This window comes from Apis laboriosa, unplaced genomic scaffold (genome assembly GCF_014066325.1).
Source record: "Apis laboriosa isolate Shangri-la unplaced genomic scaffold, ASM1406632v1 scaffold74_cov149, whole genome shotgun sequence".
NCBI lineage: Eukaryota > Metazoa > Arthropoda > Insecta > Hymenoptera > Apidae > Apis > Apis laboriosa.
The window spans coordinates 1,143,012-1,155,955 of record NW_025224330.1 but is presented as its reverse complement, the minus strand read 5'-3'; the positions used below and the strand labels follow the sequence as shown (position 1 = coordinate 1,155,955).

The 12,944-nt window shown below is 35.7% G+C and overlaps 1 protein-coding gene across 3 annotated transcripts in view; it reads left to right on the top strand.

Moving 5' to 3' along the window:
* The window catches only part of LOC122719371 (ankyrin repeat and SAM domain-containing protein 1A), a 73,104-nt gene that overhangs the window by 25,005 nt on the left and 35,155 nt on the right, over positions 1–12,944 (top strand). For 2 of the 3 annotated variants that reach the window (XM_043945102.1, XM_043945104.1), the window contains 4 exons: positions 2,187–2,405; positions 3,134–3,410; positions 4,697–5,380; positions 9,725–9,899. In XM_043945102.1, the coding sequence (XP_043801037.1) occupies positions 2,187–2,405; positions 3,134–3,410; positions 4,697–5,380; positions 9,725–9,899 (1,355 nt within the window). The remainder of the gene's footprint in view (positions 1–2,186; positions 2,406–3,133; positions 3,411–4,696; positions 5,381–9,724; positions 9,900–12,944) is intronic. The other variant, XM_043945103.1, reaches the window with a different exon arrangement.

Genomic DNA, 12,944 nt, shown 5'->3' with positions numbered 1-12,944 from the left:
TCTCTCTCTCTCTCTCTCTCTCTCTCTCTCTCTCTCTCTCTCTCTCTCTCTCCTTTTAATACGATAAGAAAATAAAGCCCCTTTCATATATTTGTTCAAATCACAGACAAATAAGAAATTCGTTAAAACAATCGAGACGTGTTTAAATCAAAATGAACAGATCCATACGACAAACAGTACCATACCGATAAAAAGCAAACGGTACAACAATAACGGTGCCTCGGTTCCATCGATGCAAAAAAAAAAACCACGGGCTGCTTTCGATCGCGACGAGCCATCATCCTTCCAACAAGAACGAACGCATCGCTACACGCCATTCGCATTTTGCATTTCCGTGTAACGATTGCGTGAACTTCGCCGTCGAGAAGAGGAGGGGGGGGCGGGGGACGAAAAAAAAAAACACACGGAAGAGAAAAGAAAGAGAACGAAACGAAACGAAACGAAAAAAAAGACGAAGAAAAAAATAAAACAAGAAGGAAAAAAGGAACAATTGCACCGAGCTGTTACTTGTCTCCCTCCCCTCACCCCTGTATTTGTGCTCATCCGGCGTCATCTTGGAATGGAGTGAGAGAAAAGAATATCGCGTCGGTGCATCGTATAAGAGTAGAGTAGAGTAAAGTAGAATAGAGTAGAGTAGAGATCGGTAATATTTTCTAGAAAAGAGCGGTATATGCAGTATACATATATATATATAGGTGGGCGCATAACCGTGGCGGCTTTAATATAGGAGATGTCGGGTAAACAAAAGCATAGACGTTGGACGTGGGGCACACGGAGTGAATGAACGGGTGGCGAGTGGCTCGGATGATGGTTAGCGGCGTCGTCGTCGAGCTGGTACCGTTTTAGTACCGATGCTCTGCCTCTTGCGCCGCACAGTTCTGGGTGGGTGGGGAGAGGTAGGTTTTGCGAGGGTGGTCAGAAGAAGGACGATGGAGAGGAAGGAGGAGGGTAGGGAGGAGGGCAGAGAGGAGAAGGAAAGGTTCTGGGGCCGAAAAGGGAAAAGCTGAGAGAGAGAGAAAGAGAGGTGGAGGTGGAGGTGGAGGAGAAGAGGTTGGAGGAGGTGGCGCGGCCGCGTGTAGCCCCAGCGCGTTAAGCACCGCTTGGCTTGGTTTAATTTTCCTGATGTAGGCAGGCGATGGTGGGTCCGACCGCCTCGTTCACCCCTAGGTCACCCTATTGGTATTCTCTCTCTCTCTCTCTCTCTTTCTCTCTCTTTCCCTTCCTCTTTCTTTCTCCGTTTCTCTCTTTCGCTCTGCGCTGCTCTGCCAGCTGCTAAGCACGACTGGTTGGCCCGAGCGGACCAACAGAGAAAGAGGGCCGAGGCCGACCGGGAACTGTCTGTCAGTGGGAAAAAGAGAGAGGGAGAAACGAAAGACGGATATGTCGAGACGAGGGAGGGAGAGGGGAGCGGTACCAGGGCTTTCCGCACCTCCACCGTCAATGTTTGACGTTGGTAGCCGTGGCTCGACCGCCTCGAGATGAATCCATCACGTTAAACAATGTAAATGTTAGCCCGTCTCAGCATAAAACTAATAACCATTGCTCTCTCCCTCGTCCTATGGGCATGGCCTTCCACTCGCGGTTCGCCGGTTCCTCGTTCACCTCTGGCTTCGCTTGTTTCCACTCCTCTGGCCTCGTCCAACAGCGGTCCTCGGCTGCTTTTACTCTTTCTGTTTCTCCTGTCGCGCCTCCGACCTCGTCTACGTGGCCTCATTAAAAAGTCGCCGTTCATCCGCTCGAACTTACGCACTTTGTCGAGGGAGAGACGATGATGCACGTGTATATCGGTTGTTTAGGTTGATCGATGAACGAGTTATCTTTGAAAAAGACGATTTCTTTAAGGTAAATGGAAAGGAAAGACGAGCAATTATTGATGCTAATATTTGACGCTGTTGGTATTATTTTTAGCATAGTTGATGATTCGTGGATGCACATCTTACAATTAATTCTTTTTAATTTAATATTTATTCTAATCTGTATTCTCTATTCTATTTTTTGTAAAAAAAAAAAAAATAAAAAATAATAAGAAATAAAAAATACGTATTTACTAAAAAGATGACAGAAATAAAAAATGGCACGCTATTGCTCGCTTCGGCAGTGGCTACGCTTTCTTCTCATTATGCTATACGGTAAACGAGTGGTTGGAAATTCAAATCTGACGATACCGGATGGATTGCGAATTTCAGTGAAGACGAGCAGAATGGGGGACCAGTGAACGGTGTACGGAGGACCCTCCAGCAGACAGAGGACTCCGACCCCAGTTCAGTCTTCGACAGCGTCTTTATGTCTATGTCCGACACTCTGAACTCGATAAATACACTCGAAAGTTCCGATCAGACTCCCGACGACAAACCACAAAACACTACCACCGACAGAATACCATTAACACAGCGTGACACCACACGGTAATGGCATGCAAACATTCTCCAGCACGATGGTAGCGCTTTTGATTCGCCCGACATTGGAATAAATATTCTGTTCGATTGTCAATCGAGATTTCCTTCCCCTAAACTGAATTTTACTGAAGAAATGACTTGTTGCGTCTTTCTAATGCAATTGGATTTTTGCGAAATACGAATAAATCTTTTTTGTAAATTAGAATTGAATAATATGATTGTAATTTTGATTGAATCGTTTTGATCATGATCATAGATTTAATCCTCTGATGAAATTTTGTCATTTGCCATTGTCATTTTCTGTAATAAGATTAATATTTTTACATTATAAATTAAGTGTGAAGTGTGAATGATCAATATTCAAGAATAATAATTTTGAAACACAAAAAGAAAAAGAAAAATCTGAAAAGGAATATATGAACAGCTTACCAGTTCTATCATGAATCATTTCTCATACAAACAATACTTTTCAATTATATCCACACGAGTTCTCTTCCATCACAAGTGTTGAAACAAAATACACTTTCATCTTCGAATATTCAACAATCCTTAAATTTGTTACAGTGTTAATCGTCCAAAGCGCTACTGCACGATGTTTAGCTTTACTACACAAACAAATAAACAAATCAAAACAAAAAATAAATAAGTAAAGAGAAAAAGAAAAAGAAAGAGATTTATCTATTAGCAATTCCAAGTTGTGAATTAGTCCCTCTGAGACTTTAAGTTTGGTTGCGCAGGGGTTCCGACAGCGGATTGTACCAAACGCCACCGGTACCTCGTGGAACAATGGAGGGTAGCTTCGTGTCGGAGGATCTGTCCTTGACATTACCCACGGGATACGGGGGTGGCAGGGAGTCGGACCAATTGAGCGTTTCCTCGTCCTCGAGCGTCGGTGGACCGAGCCCGCGGGACCGGCGTTGTTTGCCCAACGATTCCAGCGCCGCCGGGATTTACTTGCCAATGGCACCCTTGTCCAGTTCTCTTCACAGCCCCGCCTCCAACAGTAAAGTCTCGGTAAGAATATATATCCCTTTTCGCCTCTTCTCCCTCACTCCGACGAAAGATTGTACGGGATCGCGAGAAATATTCTCGTTCGAAGCGAAATCTATTTCCGTGTTATAATTGATATGTTCGATAATGTCTGATACAGAACAATACATGTAAATGAAATAGGTACGAGGAAACTTGCGATATGCCTTATTTTTGTCTGAAAAAATTAAGAAAAATTAGTTTTAAATTTTAAACGCGAGATTTGATTTTGAAATTTTCTTTTTCGAAGATATACCTTTTATTTATATTGTAATTGTTTGGAAAGTAATTGTTTGTTATTTTGCCACGGTTATCCGGGTTACTGTAATTTTAAAATAATGAGAATTTTATAAATTTGAACTATTTAGATTTGAATTATATAAATTATTATTTGCATTATCTTACCATGGTATATGTTCTAAGTAAAATTTTCCTAAGTTTGATAATAACTTTTTCTTTTCATTAATAACTTTTCAACTTTTTCTTGAATATTAAGAGATTGTTAATTTCGATGTTGTTAACAGGATTCTAATTTATACGGTGAATTGTCTTTCTTTAAGTTCCTCTATTTCTTTTTCTTCCACTTACTCGAGATTGACTTCTTTTTTCGCATCGAAGAACCGTACCGTGTAACCCGGCAATGAATCATCTCTGCGCCTTACAGTTCGTTAACGTGGACAAATTAATCGCAAGTTAATTGGCCCGACAGCTTGACGCTGGCTACATTTTTCCTTCGAACGAGACTGCTTCGTGAAAATGCCGATCGAATATTATCTTCAAAAGATATCCGACGATTGATCGGTATTATTAGTTGGACCTCGTTTTCATCCAATTGCTTCTTCTTTTTTTTTTTTTTTTTTTTTTTTTTTTTTCGTAAGGATGAAGGTTTCATTCTCATTTTTATTAACCTCAATTCTTAATTGACCTCTTGTTATTTGTTTTCACATTTAGTATTGACGAGATATCACATTATTGTCAAAGTTTTTTTACTCGCAATCAATTAAGATGACATTTAAATTGAGGCCAATTAAAATAAATATTTCTATAATTTTAACAATTATTCAATTGTTATCATTTTAAAAAGTATTAACAATATTCATAGAATATCTTTAGAGAATTAATTCTAGAAATTAAAATAAATATAAAAGTTGTTATATAAAAATGTTGCTTGAACTTATAAGTAATAAGTATAAGTTTGCTTTAGATGAATTTTGTTTTGTATTAACATAAAATCATAAGCAAATTAATATTAATTCGTACCTATATTTCAGCCAACACCACCAAAAAAACCACCGAGGCGCAACTTGTCTGTCTCACCAACGCATCTACAGACCCAAATGTCCTTATCAGCGGATTGCACTTTGGGCCCTAGCAATTACGAATATCTGTTCATGGCGCGCAGCGGCGCTCGTAGTCACATTGACTTGGAACAGTTGCAGAAACGTCGTGAACAATTGCGTCACGTAACCAGAAGTGTGGACCAATATGTAGAGATGAAGTCTCGCGTGCCGGATAGCGAGGAAAGACGTGAAACCAATGTGGAACCAGTCGCCATCACTTCCATCTACGAGAACAGACCGATCAAAACATTGAATCCTCGACGAAAATTACGTAGACACGCGTTTGAGAATTATGAGCAGGAGAGTAGCCCATGCGTAGACAAATCACCGTGCAGCGAGACCGATTCATTCGTCCAGGAACCAGTATTCGTGTCAAACGCGTTCCTGACACTCAAGTCTTCCCAAGAGAGCCTTTTGGACGACAAGCGTGATGCCATTGACGAGCATTCTACACCGGATGGCCGCGAGGCGACTGACAAACGCTTGAAACGAGTACAAATGATGCTGCCCACCAGTCCTACACACTATGCTCAACCTCCGACGCCTGATCATCCACCACCTTCTGCTATGCAAGCTGAGAAATCCATTCATGAAAGGATTCGTCCTTTGAGTCAGGTGAGTCTTCGTTTATGGATGTGTGCCTTGAGAATGTCTTTGTTCTATTATTTATTTAACCTTTAAATTAATGATATTAATAATATATAGTTATTTTTGTTAATTTTAATGCAAAAATTAAAAATATAAATACAATATTAAGTTCTTTATGAGATCATATTGATATTAGAAACTTAATAATTGTATCAATTTATAATAATCTTATCAAAGCTAACCTCAAAATTATTACAGAGTACATAAGTCCCATATCCAAATTCTTTATTAATCAAATTAAGTTAATCGATCATAATACCATAAAAATCAAAATTATTTTTCTATTTTTTTTTATTAATAATAATATATTTAAGACTTGAATCACATGCTTTCAAATTCGCTACATGATCTCTCAATAAATCTTAAGTTATTAATGCGGTAAACGCTTTCTTGTCATTCGTCATATATTCTACTGAAGCGTATGTTCGCAGAAAGTTCAATTTTGTATCCTTCACTACATTTCAGGAACAAAACTAATGCGTGTGTATTCTCAGTACTCTATTACGCATATTGAGATATCAAACACCAGTAGCTACTGCAAAAGTATTGATGCGAAAATTTCGTTTCGAAAACTGTAAAACATTCAGAATCATTTATTGATCAAAATAATTGATAATCATGATATTGCCACGGTTGTAGCGTGTCAATTGTTAGAAGAATTTTATCAACAATACCATTTGGAAAGCATCGTTGAAGCCAAGACATGATCCTCAAACATGGACAGTAGATAAGCAGTCAACAGGATGCCTTAGCAGGTTACGTTTAATATACAAGCCGTGTTTGATCTGTGATGCGATTTGCAAGGAGGTCGAGATGTCTGTCGCTCTGTGCTCGTTTCCCGCCGTTTGCCGCATCATCCTATGATCGTTCTGCTGTGAGAGTGACTACGTTCGCATTCGCCACGAATGGATATTCACACAACATATATACCGTATGGACTCTCTACCTTATATTTCTCCCTCGTTCATGTGTCTCGTATCTTCTACAGGTGCGCCATCTCGTGAGTAGAAGCTCGTATCCTCTCTCGTATCCTCTTCGACTATGATGTCTATATACCAACTTACCAGTACTCCTTCTTCAGCAATCCCTACTCACTCCACCTAACCTCCTCCTCTCGTCCTTTCTCGCTACTTCCTTTTCGCTGGCTGCTATATGCGTTCGCAATCCGTGTCTTTCAGCGGTTATACACGCTTCATGAAATATTGTACAGTGAATATATCCTTCAGCGAAAGGAGACGGATGAAGGCAAGACGCTTTTGGTGCCGGTATGTACGGTTACTTCTGCTTCGGGCGGATCGAGTAGTTAGAACCTTGTAAATCTTCACAGATACTAGATACGATTGCGTCGTTTTTTCAGAGATTTTTTATTTTTCTTGTTGTTGCATCTGCGTAAATATTAAATCGCTTGATATATCTAACCTCACAGTAGATAGCGGTGTATATTATCAAGCGTAAGAAGATAAATTGATTTTCAAATTTTACTGCATAGTTGAAATTCGTGTAAAAATTACGTAAAATATTTTGATTAAAATACTTTAAATAAAGAAAGAATAAATACACGATATGATTACGTATTTTTCTATGAATATAGATAGAAAATTTATCATTTCAATAATTATTTTATTCTTATTCGTTTACAGTACACTATTTGGTTCGTAAGAAATAAAGGCAGGTTGTGTTAGATTCCATGCAAAGCGAGGAAACAAAGTTGGAACGTGTAATTTCGTTGAACCGGATGTCTGTATGTGTATAGATCTGGCAATCTAGCGGGACGGTAATTGGCAAGTCACGGGGTCGCGACTGGCGATAACGAGTCAACCTCGATTTCGATTGACGCTCGTAAATCTCATCAACCCGGACGAGACAGCCGATGTTTCGGCACAATTTAATCGTCTCTTCGACGTAGTATAGTGGCAAAGGTTGTGCCTTGATTGATACAAGATTGAGAACTATCTACCGATTATGGTGCATAGCCGTTCTCTCTGATTCAATTATCGATTAAAGGAAATGATTTATCAATTAAAGGTGAAACTTTTAATGTTCCAAAATATTCGATTTATTATAATATTTAAATATTAAATCTATTTAAAGTATTAATCGAACTTTAATTTTGTTAACGCACATTTTGTATTATTTTTTTAAGATAAATTTACAATCTATCCTTCGAAGATACAACGCATATCAAATAATAATTGTTTTCTCTATCATAACATTCTGAAAATCTTTTTCTTTTTAATTATAGATTTTCATCATTTCCTAATCTTCCCTCAACTCCAACAATTCTAAATTCCCTTGTTGGAAAGAAAAGAAAATATAAAACATGAGCGTGTACACCATGTCAAACCACGTTTCTGAAAGAATGTCAATCGTTCGCCGCGAATCAATGGCGGATATACCATTGAAAGACAGGATCGGGTCGGTATCGTGGCGAGTAGCGGAGGATTGTGGAAAAGAGGAAGCGTGGCGGCGCGTTTGGCAGCGGAGGAAGAGGAGGGGGCGGAGGAACTGCTCACGGATGGTTGCTTCACACCCGTCAACTTCCGCGGATCCAGCAGAGCGGCAGAATGCAAGACGCCGACACCCTTTGAATAATGAAGCCCTCGGCTTCTATGCCTGTCTGACTTCTCCTCGCGAACGCTCGTTCTCTCCTCTCGCCAACGAGAAATCTACGAATTTGTAGCGACGCTTTCCTCTCGCTTGCCGCAACCGAGATGCGACCGTCCGCCGTCTGTGTCCGTCTGTCGGCTTTGATGGCGTCAAATTTTAATTGCGTTAAAACGACGATCCGCGACGCGTAGGAATCTTATCTCGGCTCGTATTTAACCGTCTTTGAGTCTCTTTATGGATGAACTGTACAACGATATCGTACATCTTCTTCGCAGTAAAACGACTTCTCTCATCGGGAAGAATAAGTACATGTGTGTATTTATTATTACAGTTGATTTTTCTGGAACAGTGATACAATCAAGAAAAATATCTGATTTTTAGGAAAATGGTTTTTAGGAATTTGATGAATGATAATTGTTAATTGTTTCATTGAATTGTTTGATTGTTTGAAGGAGGCAATATTTTTTCCTCTTTATAATTTAGATGATAATAATTTTAGAGGATAATTTGGGTGTAAAATAATTCAACTAAATATGAATGATCATTGATGAAAAAAAATGATGGGATATTTTTTCGAAAACTATTTTTCCATATAAATATTTTTATATGTAAAAAGTTATTTTAAAAATTATGTAAATTTTAATTAAAAATTTAGATATTCAAAATTTCTTAAAATATCAATTTAGTTTTTTTACTAATTTCAAAAGTTATTAAATTTAACAATGTAAAAAGCATTGGTTTAGTTTTGTTTTATCAATCGGTTTCATGTTTGTACGAATTCAAGGATTTTTATTATTATTATAACATTCAATATTTATACATTGAAAATGTCGATTCGTGGCAAACGATGACGATATATTTTTGATTTTGTAAACCGAAATTTTAATAACTGTTATACGCATTCGCGATTTAAATTGCGGATCGAAGTTTGGAATACAAATATACATTCCTGTTGAGATTTATTTAACCGATTCATATTTTATAAAGTTTATTATGTATAATCGTATCAAGTGATCCATACAGATAGATTTTTATCGCATTGGAATCGTTTTTATTTGCTTCGTTCAAACTTGTTTTCATGTGCAACGTTCACAGATAAATTTCTATAGCTCGTAAACGTTACCATACGAAATGTCATTTTTGATCCGTTTTTTCCCTAGTAATTCGAGTGTATATTACCGTTGAAAAAAACTTGGAAATAGAGGGGGGAAAAAAAAAATACAACAATCAAATTTTTTATGCTAAATAAATTTAATTTTCATTATGCATTAATTGTAAGAGAAAATTTAATAACTTTTTATCGATTAATAAAAAAGTATAACGATTTTATATCATGTTCCATATTTTCAAAAATCTTTAAAAAAAAAAAAATTATTTCAAATTTATTTTTATTTTCAATGATCAATGATGAACATAACCATCACCACAAATTATACTCTTAAAAATAATTTATTGTATTTACAGGAAATAATAGCTAGATATCTGTAAAAATTATCAAACACGAAAGAAGTGCCGCAAATATAGGAAGAACTACTTAGAAAAATATCGTATACTAAAATCCAAGAATCTCCATAATATCCATACACATCACATCAAGAATCACCATTAAAGGAGAAAAAAGAAACAAATGAAAACCATATATATATCTATACATATATATATATATATATATATGTACATACTCATGTTTTACTTATTGTACAGGTATACAAACGGCGGTCACGCGACATGGAAACGGAAACCGACGAGGATTTATTGCAGTTTCCGGCCAGCGGCTCTCTGGACGCCAGCAGTGGATCGTTATCGAGCGTGTCTCTGTCCGACAAGAGCATGTCAACGGACAACGTGGAGGAATACTTCGGGGATGTGCCGTTTGCAGGTAAACAGCAACGCACGCTTGGCTGCACCGCATGACGCTTCTTTCTGCCCACGTGTACATGCATAATCGTTGTGTTACGTCTTTGTTTCTTCTTATTTTGACCGTCTGCCTGACAACGATCGCCGTACCGGCAATCGTCATCTCCGGATGAAGCCAGTGAAATATCACTAACAATTTTATAATCGTATACACGTATAGTATATGTTGCAAAAAAAAAAAAAAAAAAAACCATCGAATGCGTTCATTCCACTCGTTTCTCGAAATTTTACCTTCTGATGATGATTCTCGCGTTGGAATAATTTGTAACTTCCGTTTTACGAATCAGGAAAACTTCGTTCCGCGATTGTTGTTTCGCGTCGATGGATCGATTGTATTTACACCATTTTGCTTTTGTTTCCACGATTTGGTGTATTGTAGGTAGAATAATAATAATGGGACTTGACGAGCTTTTTTTTTTTGTTTTTTTGTTTTCGATATAACATGGCGATCCGGAAGGTTTGATCTTTGGTATTATACCGATTTTGTGAACCATCTATTATATTATCGTTTCTATCTTTTTTTTCATCTTTTCCTCTTCTCTTTTTTTCCTCGTCATTTTTTTTTTTTTTTGTTTCGTTTCGTATTTTTGCATTGTCACGAGATCGTCCATACTTTATGTCGATTTATCGAACGTTGAACTGATATTTTTTATTTGGTGGTTGTTTGCGATATGTCGGTTACACGGCGAAGCCATTCTGTGTAAACGTGTCAACGTGTAAAGGTATACTACGTAAAAGAAGATTTGTACGCGCGGAAAGATATCGTGTATGTAAATATTTCGAAACGTCCGTGAGAAATCTGGCCGCGGATTGATCGTTTGAATCGTGGTTGCGAGCCAATATTTCGTATGAAAATTACGTATGTTTATCCGTGTGTTTACGAAAATAACGATTTTTGCTTCCGTCAAATCTTTCATTCATCTTTCGAAGATTTTCTTTAAACCACAATTTTTTCGAAAATTAAATATATAGTAATGATAATAGAACACTATATATGGAAATACGCTTTAAAATATTAATATTAATTGTGACAAATGCATATTTTACTTATACTTACTTATATATACTTTACTTATAACATTAAAAAATTCATTCCGCTCTCATTTCATTAAATAAATCCAATACAAATCGAATCTGAGAACGAACCTTCCGGAATAGATTTTCGAAAATTTTGTCGCAAAAAAAAAAAAGAAGAAGATATATCTTGACTAAAGTGAAGAAAGAAAAACAGAGGATTATTAATGATACGAAAGTATCATGGGTCACAGATCGTTCTTGGGACCGCAACTCGTCGTTCTTAATTTCTGAAAAATGAATACTTTAGTATTAAGAATTCAAGAATAAAAAGAGAGAAGAAAAAAAAGAGAAAACACGGAAGAAAAAACGAAAGAAAAACATCAATTTATAACAAAACTGTTAGAATTTCGATTCTAATATCGGGTGCTAAAAGTATTTCTAGTAGTCCTTTCTCGTTGAATGAAAATAAAATTTCATCATCTTCAATATCTTAATGAGCACAAAAAATATTTCATATAAACGAAATTATTTAATATTAATATTCGTTGCAGTTAGAGTTAAAGTTAAATATGCTTCATGTCCGCGTTAAATGTCCTTTTATTCGACGGTGTTGCGCGAAGAATTTTTCCGCGAGACAAAACATTCGGATGCCGGAAGTTGTCATCCTTTCCGGTTACCAGACACTCGCTAATAGGGGACAAGAGGCACGATCAATAGCGTAGAAAATACTACAAGATACTATTGCAATATATTACGTATGATTAATATTCGAATAGTTCCTTAGATTACTTTTATGTTAATTTGTTAACTGTGATGTGTACACGGGTATATAAAGGGTGTTGCAAGATTTTGAAATTTGGAAGCGTGGGACGTGCCCCCGAGAGAAAAGATTAAATTTATGGAATTGGAGATATATATAACAATTTTTATTTTTTTTTATCGCGTCTGATGGATTATATTAAGAAGGATTATTGGAAAGTGATTAGAATGACAGAAGAAAAAAGCTTCATTTTTATTTTCAATCGTGAAAAATATATCATAAATTTAAATAATTTTTTTTTTTAATGTTATTTTAAATGCTTTGGTAGCTATGATTAATTAGAATTATTGATTTCTTTTGTTAGTTTTGTTATGAAATGTTTTTTAAAATGTATTTTTGTTTATTTTCGTTCAAATTAGCAAATCAGTTATTTATCCAAGTAGAAGTCTGCTTTGATGGTATTTATTTGTAGATGCGAAAAAAATTATGCACTTAGAATATGTGAATAAAAAAAATTTTTTTTTTAAAGTTTATAATGTAGCTGCATATTTTATTTTGATTGAAATTATACGAAAAAGATACTGTCAATTGTCAATTTATATAAGATTATTTTCAAAATAATTAATTATAATTTTAGGAAAAATCTAAAAATACATCAAGGAGTCTTATTTATCAGTAAATTTGAAAAAGAAAGGGAGAAAGAAATTCAACATTATTTAATGTACATTACTTAAAAAAACTTTATCATCATTTATAAGAAAAACAAAAAAGTTAATTATTATATATATATATATATTTTTTTTTTTAGAAAATTTTATAAAATATTTTTATTTTTCTATACTTCCACTTGCTTCCAAATCTTTTGTAATCCTTTCATTTATCATCACCCTGTATATACAAATCTTGCGTATTATGTATATGATATATTTGTAAAAAATTTATGAAGATTATTATATCGAATGTTTTATTGATTGTTTTTTTTGAATAGAATATATATTATATTTTCTATACATTTATTAATCACTAATTACATATATTGATAACATTTATGTAAATACATGCCTTTTTTTTTTTTACACAGATACCGATGTATCATAAAGATATAATCTTTAACTGTTAAAACTCATAAATCAACATATACAATCATTCTATACAATCATATATACATATGTATACTCTGTAGTGACTATTTGTCGTTTTCCTTTCACATTTTAATTACATAAGTCGTAA